The following is a 20,623-nucleotide window of genomic DNA, read 5'->3' on the forward strand; positions in this document are numbered from 1 at the left end:
TTCCTCCTCTTCACTTATATCCAAAATGTAATAGAAAGCCAGGTACAATTAAACCCAGTGTACCGTAGTGGCTTAGATTTTGACATGATGCCATATATTTTTTTTCAAATGACAGAGAAACGACACTATTTTCTAAACTTCTTACCTCAGGGTAAGAGAGAGCTGGACCAAAGGCTGGCTGGGTCCTGGCAACAGGAGCTGTCTCACTCCTTGCCTCACTGTCCAGCTTGTGACATCTGCAAACCCATCACTTGCATCACTGGCTTCAATTTTATCCTGCGGGGTCTCCCCAGAGGACAAAGCCAGTGCTGCCAAATCCACAGCTGGGCAAATATCTCCAACCCCAAATGAAGGAGCCATCTTTCAGTTATTAAACACGATCTCTGTTTTTTATCAGCTCACCTACATGTGAGCACAGTAAGGAACTTCGTTATTTTTGCTGCTAAAAGTCATGAGATCACAAGGATCACAACTTTCCTCCGCTTACAGTCACGATGGATCACATCTACTGTCTGTCAAAGTCCTGTTAACATGTATTTATCTTGACAGTTTGGTCTAAAGTTTCCACTTCATGTGTACAAAAAGCAGCAAGAGATCACGTCGGAGATTAAAAAATGATGGCCCGTTGGATTTATTTGCACCCCAGGTGGCATCATTTGGGGGCAGAGTCCTACCAGTAGCACTCTCAATAATTTTCATCTTCCCATGATACCAGTTGCTGCTGCTGCCAGCTCTCCGAAATGTTCTTTCCTAAGGTAGAGGCAGAAGGAGGGGCAAGATTGACAAGGAGAGGGACAGAAACACAACAAAGGACAGTTACTTTCCAGAAATTATTGAAATCTCATCCTCTTCCTGCTTTTCTCTCTAATTCTTCTTTCAGAGAAGAAAACACTTCCATACTGTAGGCAATATTTCTTAGTATATTATTTCTCTAGTTTCCATCTTAAAATAGGCCAGGCAGTATATGAAGAGAATTTGCTTTCCAAATCTTTTGCCACTTTGACTCTGCTATGTGGAGTCACAAGGAAACTGTATTTTCCTAGGAGCAGTGTGAGAATAGAAGATCACAAGAAAAATGACTGTTGGGATATCCTCTTTAATTCCCTCCAGATTTATACAATCACTTCCGTGAGAATAAAACCAAAAGCAAAAGTATACCACTAAAAGGAAAATGTAGCAACTACTGGTATTAGTACACTTTGGGAAACATGCACAAAGAACGTACGTGTATCTCCAAACATGGTCATCATATGAAATCTTTTGTCGCAAGAAAGCCCAGAGAACTCAGACCCCTCTTTTCAGGAATTATTCTTTAATCAAAACAGAAAGAGCTGTATTTCATATCTCCCAGTCAATGCATATTGCTGGAAAAATCAACAGATACCTGTACAGAAAAACAGGCAGCCCAATATCCACAGGTACCAGAACTGGGTCACGCAGGTGACAGAAGCTGCAATACCCAGGCATTCCCAGTTACACACAGGTGGCTTGGAGGGCTGACAGAACTCAGTGATAAAATCCCTCTTTCAGGCATCAAGGCCAAACACCAACTTTCTGAAGTGTCTCCTTGAAGCACCTGTATCTCCTGGAATCCACAGCCCTCCTGCCCAGTGTGTTTCCAGTCATAGACAGAATAGACAAGATATGAAAAGAGCATTGCAATGGATTTTGTGTACTGTAAAAGATGTTTAGAATTCCCTCACTTCATGTACTGCTTAAAAACAAGCACCCAGAATTCTGTATGTCAGACAATTCATTTAGGACACAAAATCCTGATTTGGGATCCTATCTGAGGGCTCTTAGTTTTGAATAAACATTCTTATTTTCTCTTATTCACTTTTGCAGGTATGGAACATGACTGTTTCAGGTTTCTTTCCTTGCAGAAATATGACTAAATAAAGCATCCATGGAAGTAAAATGTACATACTGGAACATTTCAATGAGAAATGGTCAGACAAATTCACATTTGTTCAAATGGTACCATGTAAAGATATCAAACTTTCCGTAAACAATTTGGTTGCAGTACATAAAGTCCTGTAACATCATGGGAACAACACCTGCCAGAGTTGTTTCGTGGTTTTTTCCACTTTGAATTCTCAATTACATGGTGAATCAGATGCAATTTTTACTGCTAGTGTAAACAGAACAAACAGTGAAATTTTAAAACCACATTTATTTTTAATACAAAATCTGTTGCACTATTACAGAAGTGAGCCTGTATGTTTACCCCCACATGCACAGATAATTCAGCATCTACAATTAAATAAGAGTAAAATTATAGTTCTCTTTTACCAAAACCATTGGCAAATCTTACTAAGAAATGTTTTATTTGTGCTTTGTAATCAATGTTTGTAGAACTCATTTCTTATTTCGGTTCCCATTAGGAAAACTGATCAATGGAAAGCTCAAAGGTGCAAAAGAAGCTGATTACAGCTACCTTACATTTGTGATCACTTCAGTTGTGCTTTCCCTACGGTATACACATAAAAGCTGCGAGGTATACTATGGTCTAACGTAATGCACTGGCAAAAGCTCTGAATGGTTCAATTAGGAATCTGCAGTAAATAAGCAGAACAGTTCACTATTTCGTTTTCACAGCAAAAAAAAAAAAAGAAAAAAAGAAAGATATTTAAGTAGATGCCTTAAAATACCATGCACACCATTGGCTACAGTACTTCTTACACAGTACAACATAAGCTTTCTTGTTTTATTTGTCCGTAACACCTAGAAGCATATAGCGTCTACGCTTTAAGTGTATTTACAAATTCAACAAAATATCTACATATAAAAAGCTTACTTAAAATTAAACTTGATGCAAGTTATGAAAAACCAATTTATTGGCAAATGAAACTGAGCATTCCTTCAACCATAGGTTGTTATAAAAATTTATATTTGGAGGTAAACATTTGATTGATATAGTATGTGAGAAAATAATTTTGTAATCGATAATGGTAACCCTTTACCACTAAACCATATTAGCACTTGTCCGATTGAATTCTGTGGTCTCGAGCGGTAACCCCCACACTGCTTCAGGGTGTAGATAATTACAAAGCTGCCACACCGATCAGGCCGGGACACAGAGGGAAATGCACTCTTGCTGGTGTAGTCGGCTGGTTTGGTTTTTGAACAATTTATTTCACAAGAGCTTATACCTTGCTGTGTTAGTAAATAATTTAATTCTAGTTGTGTTTTGTTTGTTTTTATCTTCTAAGGCCATGAAAACATGTTGTGCTGTAACGGTCCAGAAAGCATTTATTTTATTTTTAAAAGGGGAAAAAAAATAATCATACTTTTCTTTGTGTAATTTAAAATATTTAAAACCTTCCATTTTTAGCACAACAGTTTCATAACACTTTTTTTTCTTCACAATTCTACATTATTTGGCAATGATAGTAGTCAGCTAATCACAGTTTACTGCACCAACTGATTTAGTAGTACAGCGCATCATGGAATGCATATTGTATAAAGGCACTGAATGTATTTTGCCCTGTGTTTTCTGGAATATCTTCTCTCATTTTAAAGTTTTTCTTTTACTGACTGTACAAATTCCAAAATGCATTGCAATGCGTATCTTTTATGCCCTAAAATCAATCCAATGTCTTTTGATGTAAAAATAGAACACTGTACTGCTGTAATACTTGATAGATTAAAAAGGCTATAAAGTAATAGGAGCAAAGAGCAGATAATAGGGTCTCATTAAGCATCAGCAAATGCAAGTGTCATACTTAAATCATTTAGCAATTATATACTGTACATACTGTTCCTAACTGTCTTGCAAAAAGACATATGATAGCTAGACATTAAGTCACCAATTTCACAACAATGTCCACAAAGACATTGAAGTTCTATATAATACTACTATAACACTCTGACAATGAAAACAGAATTCATACCCAGGGATTCGGCTGAGGACTGCATAACAAATTGTCAAACCATGTTTTTATAGTGTACACGAGATTATCTGTGAATTGTGTAGCATTTTTTCTCCATGCATTATCCTGTATTTTCAACAGTAAACAAAATTATAAGTTGATGTTATTGTTTGTGTCAGTTCCTTTTAAAAAAAGTAAAAATACCCACATTTTGAACAAAATTGGAATTTCATCTTTTGATTCATACTAACATACCACTTAGTGTGTCATTACGCTGCAGAGTTGTATTGACCTGCATATTCTCATAGCATAAACATCTCGTGACGAGGAGCTCCGCTGCCTGCATGTTCATAGTATGAGGAGGAGGATGTACAAGTGCTTTAAACAAACTGAAGACACAAGGGGATCGAGTTCTGTGGTTACACAAATGAATTCATGGCATTTACAGGAGAAGGAGCCTCAGAGCTTTCGTTTCCTTCTGCGGGTTCTTTCTCTTTTTTACCACTATATTGTCCAATAAAGGAGCCATCCTCATTGAACTGACCATTTACACCTTCTCCATAGTCAACTAAACTATCATCACTGTCTTCTTTTTTCACAGTTCGGTCTGAAGGTGTCCGGCTTCCTTTTTTTAGAGGTTTATGGTCCTCTGCATCACTGGAGACAAACAAACAAACAAAAGGAGTTAACTGACATATTACATATTATGGCAAAAGCAGCCATGCATGCAGAGTTTATAAAAAGCATGTGTGCAGCCCTATAATCCTTTAGTAAACCCACATCACATTGTAGAGACGGATCAATATGATGCAGTTGACATGAATACATGGTGTAGGAATGGTTTAAACAGAGAATGTCTTCAGTGGAGGGAGGGGGGGTTGTGGTTTCTCTTTTTTTTTTCTTTTTCCATCGTGCATGACTTTTCAGTGAAAAGACTTTTGCCCTTGGCTTGGAAGCAATTTAGATGCAACTGCAAGCATTAAAATGTGGGTTGTAAAAAAAATCATTTATTTGTTCTCCAAAGTAAAAAGCTTATGATGCGCTGTGAAGTTAGTCTGTTAAACTTCTTAATTTCTTTGACTCCTTGGACATGAATGAAGAATGAATTTGGTTAAATGAAATATATTGATTTTCTTTACTAGTATAAAGAAAATAAAAGTGCTGCATTTCAAATAATTTGTTACATAATGCAGGCCAGACTTGCAATTTTCAACCTTACCTTTCAAGAGACCTACATATTCCATTAAAAGGGTGCAGAAGAAACAAATGAAAATAGCCTAAGAAGAAAAGCAAAGTCCATATCCTGATAGTGATCAGTATTTTATAATAATAAGTTGCTCTTAAAATTGCTAAAACATTTACTGTATACAGGTAAAGCAACAATTTAGCTTACAGTTACTTGAGTTGACCAGTTAAGAGCATGCTTAGCTTTTCCCATTACTTATCAGATCAACCTCCTTATCCCAATCCGTAACTGTTGACAAGTTCAGACGATGATGATGGTGATTTGGAGGACAACAGAAAAAGGAAAGGAAAAAAAGGCAAGGAGGAGGGACCCCAGTAGCAAAGGAGCATGGTCTTTCTCTTGCCAGTGCAAAAACTGCAGCACCATCAGCATCCCCAAAGAAATGTGCAACTGTGGCAAGCTTGTATTTCATGAAATAGATGTAGTTGGGCTCTTTTCAGAATCCTTTACACTGCACTTCAGTTTCAAGATGAAGATTTCAGCAGCAGCTCCAAAGCATTTTCAATTTAAATCCACTATTGCCAGCTGTACTTTTGGGTGCAATTATTTACTTTGTCTTAAACAGAACATGTGACTTTATTTGCATATAGGGTACAAAAGAGTGATTTTTTAAAAAAATTTATTTTATTTTTTTTTATTTAAAGGCTCCCAGCTTATGGAAAATATAAAGAAACATGTATAAAATATCAAGGAAACAAAAATGTATTTACAATATCCATAATATTAGGCTGAATACATATTCAGCCAATTATTTTAACTAATTCCTGAAAACAAGTATCTTCGTTCTTCAAATAATTATATTTTTTTTCCTAATGAATATCTTTGAACAACCAGAGTAACCATATGTGTATCTATATCAATATTATCTACAAGGTCACACATTATATTGCTAGCTAACAAATGCCCTGTTGAGAAACATTTCACTATTGCTTGAAAATTATTACACTGATTTTCGATCAAGCTGCTTCTCCTCATCTCACCACCTTTTTTGGCTTTGGAAGACTCCAAGTTATGACATTCTAAAAGAAGTATGCCTCTAATATGCATATACTTACATGAGAAGCATACCAAAGATTTTATTCTTCTCTGCATACACAGGAAAGAAGTAGTAGGAATATCTATCTTACTAACATGTAAAAACATACGTTTAAAATACACAAAGGCAAAAACTCTAAACTTGACTGTCTTGACTTTGTTTTTAGTTATTGCTGTGTACATGGCATGAGGACAGATATCGTATTACAGATCTTCTGGGCCCACTGATACTGCAAATGTATAGGCTAGTAACATCTGAAATAATGCTACTTCAAAATGTCAAGCATCCAGCAGCAAAGTGCAAATGTTTATAACACTGCAATCACAAGCAGATTACAAAGACTTTACAGAGTAAAGTTCATTTTGGAAGGACACTATATTTAAAAGGTTGAAGAACTGAGTATTTAAAAATCACACACAATGTAGTTTCTCCACTGTCCTCATGAGAGGGCATCAGTGTCATTAGAACAGGCTATTCAAGCCAAATGGTGACCAGGCCCTCACTTTGAAATAGTAACTGGTTCTACTCCCAAAGAGTGACCTGCAGCAGTTAATGCTTTCTGGGTAGCACCATTTCGTAAAGAACATTACGCGTATGGTTTGCTGTGTATTTTTAGGTGAATAACTCCATAATTGCTTATACCATACTATGCAGGAATGAAAATAAATTAAAATTGCATTTTACCATAGTCCAACCGGTCAAGAAACCGTGAAAATATCCTAAAGTGTGACATTATCCACTGTAATTCACTGTAATTCAGTAAATAATTAATACACCATCACTGTATTAAAAATATCCAAATTTTTGTGTCTAATCCAATATAAAGTTCGATTTTCATTTATAACTTAAATAAATCTGGGTACGAGAACTTCTGGTTTGTGTTGCTCTTAGGGCTTTAAGCCAAACAATGACGAAATACTTCCACAGCTGGCTGCATCATGTGTGTGATTTTTCTGTATTTTAGTAAGGATGCAGATTCTACTGTCTGTATAATTAAAAACAAATTAAAAAACCTGCAGATTTACCTAGGAGTGCACCTGCATGGAGGCAGGCGCTGGTGTCAGAGCACAGTTAAAGCAGATGTAAAAATAAAATCTGAACCTGGGGATTCTCTCCCTTTTTGCACTAGAGGAGACCAGAAACCGGTTCTGCCAAGACTCTGGCAGTGGAAAAACAAGTGGGATTACTGACCTCAATAATTATTTGACCTCATTAATGTTTATAAATATGTAAAGGATGAGTGTCATGAGGAAGGAGGCAGACTCTTCTCAGTGACAGTCAATGACAGGACAAGGGGCAATGGGTGCAAGCTGGAACATAGGAGGTTCAATCTGAACATGAGGAAAAACTTTTTTACTGTAAGGGTGACAGAGCACTGGAACAGGCTGCCCAGAGAGGTTGTGGAGTCTCCTTCTCTGGAGACACTCAAAACCCGGCTGGACATGTTCCTGTGTGACCTAGTCTAGGTGATCCTGCTCCGGCAGGGGGGTTGGACTGGATGATCTTTCAAGGTCCCTTCCAACTTCTAACATTCTGTGATTCTGTGATTATCCAAGGTGCTTTCCACATCTTGTTCAGGAAAAGGAAACGTATGCCATAAAACCTTTTATTCTTTATCAAACTGAACTATGACTCTTGTATTAGACGAATACAGTGTTTTGGGTGGAAGGGAAAGAAATCAAGGAAGAAAGAGAAAAAAAAACCTAAGCAGGAAGAGAGAAAAAGAAGTGAAGACATCAATGTTTTGGACAGCACTCTTGTGATCCTGGGGGTGCAAAACAGAGAAGGGACCCTGGTGCTCTGGGGAAATGAATGTATTTTCTGTTTGCTGCCAAGAAGCAAACTGCGAATGCCACTGAACTGCATTATGAATATGGATGCCCAAAGAGCTATAGAACACTTTAGGCTGTAGAATATTTAATACTATATTGCAAAAACATGTTAAAACAATAAATTTTGATACAGTAACTGAGATTTGCTAATCTTGCTTTCCGTTGTCCATAAAACTATTCTAAAATGCAACCAGGATAGATAATAATTTCTTTCAGTTTTTGTTTGTGGTTTTGCTTGCCGATTTTTATGCTTACTTAGTGTAATGTCATGAAATAAAAAAATTGGGTTGACTAAAATAACAGTGAAAAACTGAAGAAGTTTTTGAAAAGTGACGAAGTGCATACAATAAATAGTGAGACAGCATGTACAGGGAGGGAACAAAACAGGAGGTGAGAATGGGTATGAAATTTATAGTTAGATCAGACAGCCATGAAAGTTAAGTGTAGTGATACTTTTACTATTTGTAGCTAAAAAAAATAGATTACTAGCTTTTTAAGGATGAAAGTTTCTCAGTGAAGACTGGTATGTACCAGTCATTTTGGTAAGTATGTACCACACACATTTCTTGCCCTTTTAGTAAGAACAGTATTTAATATTAAAGCATACTCTAAAAGCATGATTTAAACATTTTTCATGAATGATTGCTAATATATGAATACATTTCTTTTTCTTCTTAGTTTAATGGAAAGCATATCAAACTTGCAGCTAATGATAAAAGGATATAAGAAGCACAGAGGTGACAAAAATGTGTAAATGCAAAGTACAAAGTTATTTTATTTAGAAATAGTACTCCCATTTCACAAGCTCATCAGTTATTGAAAGAAAAATGTACCTTGAAATCTCCTTTCTTCTTTCAGCTTTTCAGTTTTTCTTCCTTAGATATGGGTACATGCAGCAACCAGTCAGAATGAGGAAGACAGTTTTACGATGCCTCTGCAGTCCAGCAGGCAACTAGTTCCCACTAAACTTTGCCACATTCATGGACATGCAAAAAGACTCAATATATGGTTAGCAATATACTACTTTTCCTTAGAACACAACTGTCAGATGAAAGGCAACAGAAAACAAACAAAACAGTGAAGCATTCTGGGCTACTGGACGCAGAAAGAGGATGCAAAAGATGAAAACTGTTGGCAGTTTTCCCTTTTTCTGTGGTCTCAGGTCAACAGCCCAGAAATGTTTAAGTGTCAGCAGACCTGTAAAGCCACAAAAGTATCTTACACTATGGCTTCCCTGCATGCTCCAGGAGAATCTCTGCCCCAACACCCAACAGGTTTCTGCTCACACTCTTAAATTGATAGGACTGTGCAGATGAAAAATGCTTTCCCTATACACTTATGCACCTGTATCAATCCAGACTTCAAAATATTTCACTATTTCTAATCCAGCTAAGACATAAGCACATCTATATTAGCTTTCTGAGTAGCTTTTCTTTAGCATCTCTGTAATAGTCAACCTTCAATTCCAGCAGAAGCTGGAAAAACTGGAAGATTAACGTCTGGCTTTAAATGAATGGCAATGGGTAGGAAAAAGAGTTATTAGTCAAAGAACTTGACTCACTCCTTGTGAAAATTATAAAGAAAAATGTGCTTGAGAGAAATTAAATCAAACTTTCCACCTTTGCTATTTCTGGTGGAAAAGTACACAAAGAAAAATCAAAGCAGTGATTTAAAAAGTAGTGACACAGATGTTCAAGAATTAAAATAAGAACCAACAAAGAAAGCTTGTGTGCATAAATGAGGACATGGTAAGACCAGAGCCAAATCCAATCGGACTTGTCTCTATTCAGAGACAAGAATTCTCCAGGCAGTCCACTAACAAGCTTAGAATTACGGTGCTGAGGCACAAATTGTTGCTAGGGCCCCCAGAAACACACCTAAGCTGCAATAAAACTTGAAAAACTGCAAGACAAAAATACCCTACTGTAGTTACAAGCTAAATCCTCATTGTTAATCAACCCTGAACAATACAGAAGAAGAACGATATATTATCTAGCAATTTCAGAACTCTCTACCAACCATTTCCAGAAAGTGTCTTATAACATATCCAAGTATTTCTAGGAAAAACAGTTTGTCAAAATGTTGAAGAAAGAGGCAAAATAATTCAACAAGAATTCAACAAGACGTGCAAAATTCCAGCATAATCACACAAGCAGTCCTGCTACTGTAGTTGCCTTGTCCCATTTGATCTTCCTAGACCATTTTGTGGACTGCAGTGAGACACCAGACTTTCTAACTTCCTGTGAAGTTAACAAATGCACGCTTGCAGTCCCTATCTACTAATGAATCCACAGGTCTCATCAAATTAAGAGCCCAGGATGGAAATTTAAGCTGATTTACACAACCGCACTGACCTGAACAGGAGCTCAAGATAGTCTTTAGTATAAATAAACATGTATTTGTTGTACTTCTTGTATTTCTTGCAGTTTCTTGGTGTAAGCATCACCTGTCCACAATTTACTACCTTGAAGACTTCCACAACTCAGGAAACGACTGGGATTGTAATGCAACTCAGGAAACGACTGGGATTGTAGTGCAATCATTTTGCTACAGGGGCACTGTTTTCCCTGATTATGAAAAGGTAGGTGCAGGTATGTCTCCAGTCACTGGACCACAGTGTACCTGGTCATTCTGTAGTTCCTGAAATGCCTGTGTTTCCTAAAGCCTTACTTCCTTTGTTAGATCAATACAGCAGGAAAATCCGGCATTGGCAGGTTCTGCAGAAAGTATGCTCTTAGATGAAGTTGAAAAGTGTGAAACTTCAAACAAGTCCAAGCCATCCCAAGAACACTGGGAAGCCTAGAAATTGAATGTGACAAGAAACTCCCCTAAAATTGAAAGCTATGACTTCTCTAGAAGATCTGAATTATTCATTATGATTAATTTAATAATTTAAATCTTATTTAGAAACAACTAATTTTCTAAGCATTGGGCTTGTCCAGAAATACCGAAGTCCATTCAGTATAAATTTTCCAGTCTTTCACTCTTCCCAGCTCCTGAGAAAGGAGAAAGCCTGCCTGTGTTCCTAGAAAGTTCCTCTTGATGGTCTGGTGTCTCTCTGAAAGTGAGATGTTCTTTCGTACTTGGCATGAAATGATTGTGAGACCTTATACTTTCCCTTTCCTCCTTTAAACTTTGGAGGAGAACGAAAAGAGCTCAGACAATTGTGAGGATAAGAAAATGAAGAGCTTCTGAGAGAGCTCTTCTTTTTCAGCTGACGCAAGGAGTGTTTCGGTTCTGAGAAATCCTTCATGATCTGGACCAAGGGCTCACCAAAGAGCTTGCCGCCTGTGTATGGTAAAGACAGCAGTTTACATTTTAGATCTAGTGATGAGGTCCAAGGACGTAGCCATATAGCTCTCCAGGCTACAGTGAGGCATGCCATGTTTTTAACGGTGAGTCTCAGAGAATCGTCAGCTGCATCATGGATAAAATTAGCTGCAATTTTACATAGCCTGTGTTTCCTCTGCATGGCTCCAGATGGGACCCATTTCTTTTTGAATCTGGCTCGTTCTTCCTCCAACCATATTAGTAATGCTCTAGCAGCATAAGTGCAGTAGATAGATACTCCAAGCTGGGCTGCAACCAGCTTGAAAGATCTTTTAATTGCTTCCTCAACCTTTCTATCAGTAGGATCTTTAGGGAGAGCATCCATGTTACCAGGCACTGATAGTACAGCATCACCAGTAACCAATGCCCTGTCTACCTGAGGCAAGGTCCCCCACAAAGCAGCTTTATCCACTGGAAGAGGATAGAGCTTACATAGGAAAGCCGGGGCTTCATGCTTTGCCTCAGGATTACCCCAAATCCTACATACCAGATCTTCCACTGCTGAATGGATAGGAAGTGCATTATCTGCCTTGCCTTCTTCAGAGGTGATACACAGTTCTTCTGAAGCACATTCAGATTTGGAAGATTTTAGCATTAACACTCTCTTTATGTGCTTGAACAGATAATTCTGATTCTCCATGTCAAATGCACGTAGAGGAACTGGTCCTTCCTGGTCTTCTGTAGGGGATTCAGTGGACACCTCCCCATCTTCAGGGGATGACTCAACCTCCAAGGCTTTGTCAACTTCAGATTTCTCCTTCCCAGGAGCAGTTTGATCCTTTAAACTGTCCATACGGTCAGACTCAAATGTTTGGGAACTGCTCCCAGTTGCTTCTAGAGGAACCACTGGAACTTCTGTAATTGGTACCCTGGGATGCCTTACTGAATGAGACCTAGCCTGTGCCACAGAAGTTATACTTTGTCGGGCTGCTGTCAAAGCATCCTTTAAGACAGTAGCTAGCTCAGGCAAAATTACAGATTTCATTAATGAATTATTTTCAGATGCAGAGAAGTGAGTAGTAGAAGAAGGTCTTACCTTCCTGTGGTAGGAACTCTGAGTATCTTCTGAATCTGAGCTGTAGTCTGGGGTCTGGCTGAACCAGTGCTGGAGTGAAGGACGCTGCCTTGCCAGTGAATCATGAATTGAGTTGCAGCTGAGGGGTTGCTGGAAAGGGGATGGCTGTCCTACCTGAGAATCTGAGCCCTCCTCCGACCCCATTATCTGATCCTCAGAAGCATGATGTCTAGAGCCATGCCTGTACTTCCATTCGTCTGACCTCTTTTCCTCTCGGCAGAGGGAAGTAGAGACAGAACTAACCCTGGCAAGCTCTGAAGACTGCCTAGCCTTCCTCCTGGTGTAGGAGGTCTCTGATCTGGCGCTGGAGTATTGATCCCCTGACCTTCTGAAGAAGCTGGATCTGTCAGATCTCACAGACTTTGCTTTGGTAAAGACAGGGTCTGCTTCAGGAGAATTGGCACAGCTACCTTTTCTTTTCTTTTCCTTGTCCAGTTTCTTTCCTGTCCAAGCAGACATGGACCTGAAGTGATGAAAAAAGTTCAAAATACTCGAATTCCTAGATCTTTCAAAAATTATTAGTTTTTTTCAAGGGAAACCCTATACCCTTTTTCCTCAAAGAAGCACTGCATCATGACCAGTGCCATGTGAGGCAGACAAACTGGGAACTGAGTGACTGCAGTGATGCTGGGCTGCAGAGAGGTTGCCAAGATATCTTCTGTAATCTGACTGGTTGCTGCTGCTGCCCTGTCTCTAAGGAAGAAAGAGGAAAGCCCAATATAGACTAATTACACAGACATACATTTTAAAAAGGAGTTTTTCCATGGTAAATATGATGAGCTCTTTCATGTGAGTAAATATGAAAGCGTGGCATGCATCTGTCCATATTCATCAGACATGAGGTGCATAAATGCATTATAAACTAATTTAATAAAGCACTAGATGATTCTATAGATTAACTCAAGCTGCTTTAACATGGAGATATAAATTTAAATTTTGCTTCAGGTCACACATGAAAGCAGACTTGAATTGTCTTATTCTAGGCCTGAGAAAACATGTATGGAGGTCACATCATTTGTACAATTCTGTATGAAGGTCAGTTTCTGCTGCTGAAAGTTCCAAGTATCAAAAAACAGAGGAGCAGTAAAGGAGAATGTAAACTGGACTGCATAGGAAAGCTTATATGGTACTTATTTACATCTCCTTCCAAACATTGCTTCACAATTCTCTTTTTATCTGTTGAATTTAATTAAGCCATATGCACTTAATGCTGTAATAAAATACTATTCTGAGCTAATTAACCTAAGAGCATCACCTTTTTTTTTTTTTTTTTAAATCAAGGAAGAATAAGCAGAAATTGCTCTTTGGCATTCAGAACTGTAATCTATTCCAGTCAGATCAAGTTGTACATTGCCCTGATATGAAGAAGCTATGGCAACAGAATAGATACTTCTTGAAAAAAAAGTATTTTCCTATGTACATTTATAAATGTCACATCTCTGAAATAATAAAGGGCTTTTACAATTCTTTTGACACAGGAATTCACTGTAAAATCTATTATAGCACCCATGTAAAATATAACAGTATTGACATATTTAGAAAATAACATTATTTCCCTTATTAATCAAACAACAAATAAAAAGGTGCTTATTTAATAACCTATATTAATAATTGTTATATGCACAGACTTGCCAAGGCATGCTTTTTGTGATGCCAGGACATTCAGCTAGTCTACATTTACAATAAAGGAAGAGTCAGGAATAAGAGCTGCATTGCATGCTTTGAAGCTGCTTGCTATATATCTTGAACTGAAATACATGAAAAGGAGATTTGTTTTTTCTTGTAGGACATTCCTTCACCTCTGTGAGTAACATCACTTCCTTGTTACTGGATTAGGGGTTAGTACTGGCAGCCATTTTAAACATGTTTTTCCGGTCAATGTACACAAGATTGTCTTTACCAGGCTTCAGCTAGAAATGTATTTTCAAAACCTGTAACGCTAAATGTGCCCTAACTGAAAGGACACTGTATCTGGTATTTTAACTATCTGGGTTTGGAAATAAAGATTCCTCACTTTGAGAAAATCGTCTCTGAATCTGGATTTTACCTTGCATTAGTGAATAGCTTATTCTAAGCTTGAATGTTTAATTTTTTTCCTAATGGTGTGGTTGAAATGCTATCTATAGGTCTATACAATGCTGGATATAGAATCTTTGTCAACATGGGAAAAAAGTTAGTTTTGAATTAATAAGTGTGATATGATATACAGTACATATGTGACAGAACAGTGAACATGACAAATCACATCGGCTGCTCACCTGTATTCACCAAATGTTCCATCATCTTCTTTCATAGGTTGTATTTCTGGATCAGCATGTGCATCCTCCTTTTCCTTCACTAAGATATTTGAAATAGTAATTTTTATCATTAAACTGCAAGATGAGAAACCTTAAGACCTTAATTTCTCAAACTGATCGCATTTGTCAGGAACATGTTTTGACTAAAACTCGTTTTTTGAACTGGGGCCTTAGGCTCGTATGTTTTTTCTTTTGAAGGGAAAGAACTATTAATTAGTTACAGAATTATATTTTCATTCACGTACAAAATACTGTCTGTCATTCTGCATTAGTAAAATTTTTCTTCCTTTCTCTTCTAGCACTAGAGGCAAAGTTTTGTTAAAAATCCTACTAGAATACTTTCTTTATGTTACTAATAGACCTATTGTTTATTGAAATTGGAATAATTTAGTTTTACTTATCCATGCTCTGCATTTCATCTTGATATTCCTCTCACATTGTTTTATAAAACGGAATCAGATTTACTTGTGTTCACTGTCAGTTTGTACATTTTCTGCTTTCATTTCGTGCACTAAGTCTCCAGGGAATTTTAAACAGTATTTAATAATTATTCATATTGGAAAAAATAGGTGGAGCCTCTGTTTATTTTTTTTTTCTATAACATGATCAAAACCAAAGCAAAACCACCTACAGTGGAACCTAAATTTAACACAATTGTATCTCTTGCACATCCTTGTTATAGGTTTAGTCATCATGCACTGGTGGGAATAAAACCACACATGCAACTTGTCCCTATAAAAGAATCGTGTAGCACTGTGTCCTTTTGACACAGAAACCTGCTAGCACCTGAGAAGACAGATGTTTATAGAAGACATACATCCTTGTAAGTTAAGATTGTAAAATAATATACTGATTCCTAGAATTATGTTTATGGTTCTTCCCTTCGTCTTTTCCATTTTTCTGGCTACTACTCAAATCTTTCCCTTGTTTAGCAGATACAGTTATATAATCCAACACATAATCTCTTATCTTTTACTCTGAATTGGTACATCATTAGTTTACATGCTGATATTTAAGATTATACGAATCATTCCTGACAGTATTTTCTAAATCTATAATTACAATAACGCATAACACCTTGAAATACATCTGACTGCTATAATTTCATACTGAAATAATTTATTACGTTTTTCAAACTACTGGCAATCTCAAGATGACATGCTAAAATTAAGACAAAAAAGAGTTAATAACCTTGTGCTTTGCATTTGTTACTATCTGTGGAACAGCACATTTGCAATGACAGAAGAAATACAATTAGCTCTAGAGTCACTGCTGTAAGCAGGAGTACATACTGAATCTGGAAATCTTATATACAGTCAAGGTCTACCTTTATACATGTGTATGTACAGGCATACGTATGTGTGCATAAAATAATTAATACCTTACCTCTAGTAATTCTGCAGAAGCAGAGAAAAGAAGGGCATAGCAGGGACCTCCACACAGGGATGACAACCTTAGCATCCAACTGCCTACAATGCTTTTACTTGAACTGTTTCACCCTCTTCTAGAGGGTGGCTTACTCCAAGTCCTCCCTGGTCTTTCACTTCGATCACTTTACTTGTTTCATCGTCCTAATTTTCCTTTTTTTCCTTCGGTTCTCTCCACTAAGAGTCACTTTTCCTATATCCTCTGTAATTTCATTTTCTCTTTAAAAAATCCAAATATTAGGAAAAAACCTAAGATTATGTCTTCAGCTTGTATATAACACTGTGTTACTTAAGCATCTGTCTTTTCTCCATGGGCATAGACAGTTGGGTCAGAACCTTTTCTTACTTAACTTCTGCTGTCAATATAGATCTATGCTCTCTCCATAAATCAATTAAACCCTTAGATAGAGCGGAGTAGGATTCTTGTACTTAATAAGGTGATTTTATCTTCTCATAAAAATAAACTGCTATGGTAAGTTTAACTAGAGAAGTTTTGCCCATGAAAAGGAAAAGTTTAAAAGAGTTCACTGACACTAGGTTTCAGAAGTGCACTGGTCCAAACAAGAAGAAATTAAAACAGAGTATGGAATTTTTTTGTACTTTTTCAGCCATCTTTTTCACGTCAAATTAGTAATACAAACTTCAAGAAGTTTGAGTTGACTTCCTGAAATCAAGATTTTACTTGAAATTTAGCAATTGTACTTTCTACCATAGATAGGTGATGGAATAAAAAGTCAAAATATCCTTTGAAGCCCAGCTGAAGTCCATTCATATCCACTCATATCCATTCACGGTTGCTCTATCAGGTAGTAATACTATTCTATGCAAACTGGTTGTCACTATCCTTCTCAAGAAAGCTTTGGTCTATGGATCTACACCATAAACACAAGACTGGGGAGAGATATATATGACACACACAAATGCAGTGTCCTTGCTCATGGCAAGGGGGTTGGACTAGATTCTCTTTAAGGTCCCTTCCAATCCAAACCATTCCATGATTCTATACATACATACATAAACACATATATGCCTTTTATAAGATGTACACCCAGGAAATCGTAGTTTTGACAGAAGATGTACGTTGTAGAAGTCCAATTTTAATCACAAATTACAAAATATACTTGGCCATTCCCAGGTCTAAAATTAAAAAAATGCCAAAACTTAGAAGAAAAAAACAGCCTAGCTGAAGGATAGTAACTTCAAATTTGACTGCAAAGATGCAGAGGCAGAAGATGACACAGATTCTGAGTAACGTATCTGAAACAAAATAATGTATGAAGGAATTTGTCCTATGAAATGCATTCCCAGTAACAAGGCAGCTATGATCTGGTGCATGCTTCCACTCTTTCTGACCAATTAAATTCTAACTCAACTAATTTTAATGGGTTAAACTCATTTGCATTAGACTTCAGAAAGCAAAGGGGAAGGACCAAGTATCTCAAACAAAGCTCAAACCTCCCTAGAGAGGTAAAGTAGTAATATGACCCTCCAGGAATGAAGGAGATATTTTTCTTATGCTTAAATGGATTGAGGTTTTCTAGCAATTGGCAGACTGCTGCTGACAAGCCTACCAAACAGTAAGACTGATTTAACATATACACAAAGTAGATGTAAACCAGCAGCAAATGTAATTTCTCCAGTGAACCTGAGGTCTGTCTTAATGGATTACCAGTAGATAATTTCTACTTTCATTGTTATATGTCATACCTGGATATTTGCCACCTTTGTTCCTCCTTATGAAGCAAACAATCAGTAAAATCAAGATCAGAAGAGCAACAGCACACATAAGACCAATGAACCATCCTTGAGTAGCGATGTCTACCTGCCGACTTGCCATTGCTAGAGAATAAAAGAAGGAATATGAGATGTTTTGCTGCATTTAAATGCTATTTCAAACAAATAATAGCCAGTACACATTGGTCATTAATTAACCAATAACATTAACTGTGAAAATTAGTATTAAAAAACCCAGTGACACTGTATTTTGTGAATATTTTTATGATTTAAAAAGTTTCCAAGTACATGTGCATAGAACTTACTTTTGAGTAGATAAGCATTCTGCCAACAGTTAAGCTTAGCAACTGCTTTGCAAAACCTGTGCACGTACTACATCGCTTTCCACAAACCTCAAAACTATTCTCAACCATTTTAGATTAATTAAACTACTGAAATGAAATTGTAAATTATAATTCACACAAACACATTGACTGCACTCTCAAAATGAATAAAAAACCAATACTCATTAGCTAATGCACCCCCATCAGTCTGAAGAAAGAGATGGGTCATTCAAGATCCTAACATTCAATTTCAACTAAAAATCAACAATGAAGCATCCTTTAAAGCCTTATTAAGCATCATGTTTTCTTCCTTTCCTCAAACCTGTACCTAATCCTACAATTTATCACAATTGCCATGATTTAGCATTAGAGAGGACTTAACATGATGCAATCAGGAAGCCTTTCAATGGCACCATTTCTCTCCAAATGCTGACTCTAGCTGGAAGAAAATGTAAATGATAAGCAAATTGCACAGGACACACTAGAGTCACTAATAAGCACGGGAATTATCTATGCAGTCTGGGAACTGGATCCCTCCTACTGGTCTCCAACACATTCGGAGGATTTTCCTGGTGAAACTTACTTTCTACTCTCCTGTTTGGTCACACACTACAGGCTATGGGCCTTAGGGTTTGCTGCTGGGAGAAAGTGGGAAGGGTGAGAGGAGTTAGGGATGCATGCTACAGACAGAAATTGACATGAAGTGGAGGAAGATGGCCATCCACCCAAACCTATCTTGTTCAGTCTTCATCTTCTCCTCCAGCCCCAAAAGCCAAGAGTCTGAAACTCTATGAAGAGTTTCCCAATAGACATCTCTCTCTATTTGGGAAATAAAGACAAAGATTGCCTTCCTACAAGAGTAAGGAAAGTGACATGCATAACACTTCCTATGCAAAACACATCTGGCATTTTTGTTCAGCATTTGTTGTTTGTTCTGGCTTCATGAGATAAGGTGTCATATTATCCACAGCCAGTACATTACCTAGAATTTTAGAGCAGATCAATAGTACTTCAGATCTCAGCTTAGTAGAGACTTGCACTAAGACCAGATTATATTTGAGACCTTTAGTCAGTGTCTTTGTTTGGATGCTGTGAGTACATCAGCTCGCATGGCACAGTATGCTTTACCCATAGCTGCTAGGTAAGGTCTGTAGACTTGCTTCACTAAGTGGAGGACACAATGCATATAACTTTACACACAGAAACTTGAAAGTTCCAGAGTCCCATAAAGAATTCCACCTCTCCCTAGAGAACATATGCTTTTAAGGGACGGCTTGTAAAAACACATCAGAGAGACCCTGTTTTCAATGGAGCACTGACTGTTTTCTAGCCCTGATTCCAGCTGATACAGCATAAACTCTTCTCCTTACAAAACAACTGGGAATGGTCTTGTGCTGGTGCTGTCCCTGAACAATACCTGAGCCTTGCCTGGCAAACAGGTAGCTGACAAGAGACAGCACTGGGCTGGCAAGCATGCTAACACTAAAATGTAACAATATTCAACTACAGACCACCTCTCAATGTTATTTATTAGCTAAGACAGAGACTGAAACAGCTAGCTTGGAAACATCTGCTCTCAATGGTCCCAAATTCCTGAAGGTTTTCCATGGACCATATAAAAACTCAAAGTATCTCTGATGTCTGGAGACAGTATTTTCCCTTCATTCCATACAGCAGACCAATGTGTATTGCACTGCAGAAATACTAGGCTAAAATTAACTCTTTATGTGGCTGCCTGGTTTTGGTCTTACTGGGCAAAGTTATGACTTAATTTTCATTTAAATAGATCAATGAATTAATGTGCCTGGTTACCGTGGTACAATTAGGAGATTTTCCAGCCTTTAAGAACATGCTTTCTGATGTTTTAGAAACTGACTCTTTCTTATATGCGCAATATTTTTTCTGCGTAAAAATGTCTACATGTTGTATAAATAGATAGCTTATATAAATATGTATTTATACTTTGTATATCATATGTAAATATATAAATATAAATATATATAAGTGGCAGTCTTAAAAGACAAAATCATAAAGGCAACCTTCTTGTGAATTATACATCAAATAAAAGATTTTTTTTCACATTAAGGTTAAAATTATTTTGAGCTTTGCACATATGCATTCATAGTAAGGCATTAAAGGTTGTATAATACATACTGTGACAAAATGCAAAAGCACATTTAACATTCAAATGTAGTAAGAAATAGCATCAAGCAAAACAACTCATGCATAAAAGTATGCAAGATAGATGGGAAAGAGCAAAGATGAAAACTTGCTGATGTAGCTTCCTGTATTCTTTAACTTATTGCATATCCAGTAGGAAGGAGTTTCTAGATCTCAGTGTAACTTTAAAAAAGGCACAACTTTTCCTGCTTACACTAAACAAATTATCTGCTTCAGGCAGAAAGGCATTTGCGAAACGCAGTTTGCATCTGCACACTACCAATGCAGGAG

General features: G+C 37.2%; 1 protein-coding gene across 1 annotated transcript in view; it reads right to left on the reverse strand.

The window, feature by feature from the left end:
* Nucleotides 1–4,004: 4,004 nt before the first annotated feature.
* Nucleotides 4,005–20,623, reverse strand: part of NRCAM (neuronal cell adhesion molecule) — a gene marked incomplete at its 5' end in the record, with an annotated part of 63,183 nt that continues 46,564 nt past the window's right edge. The window contains 4 exons of the mRNA XM_010189054.1: nt 4,005–4,529; nt 5,092–5,103; nt 14,650–14,728; nt 17,823–17,954. Coding sequence (XP_010187356.1) covers nt 4,292–4,529; nt 5,092–5,103; nt 14,650–14,728; nt 17,823–17,954 — 461 coding nt within the window. The remainder of the gene's footprint in view (nt 4,530–5,091; nt 5,104–14,649; nt 14,729–17,822; nt 17,955–20,623) is intronic.

Source organism: Mesitornis unicolor, unplaced genomic scaffold (assembly GCF_000695765.1).
Source record: "Mesitornis unicolor isolate BGI_N332 unplaced genomic scaffold, ASM69576v1 scaffold1347, whole genome shotgun sequence".
Lineage (NCBI taxonomy): Eukaryota > Metazoa > Chordata > Aves > Mesitornithiformes > Mesitornithidae > Mesitornis > Mesitornis unicolor.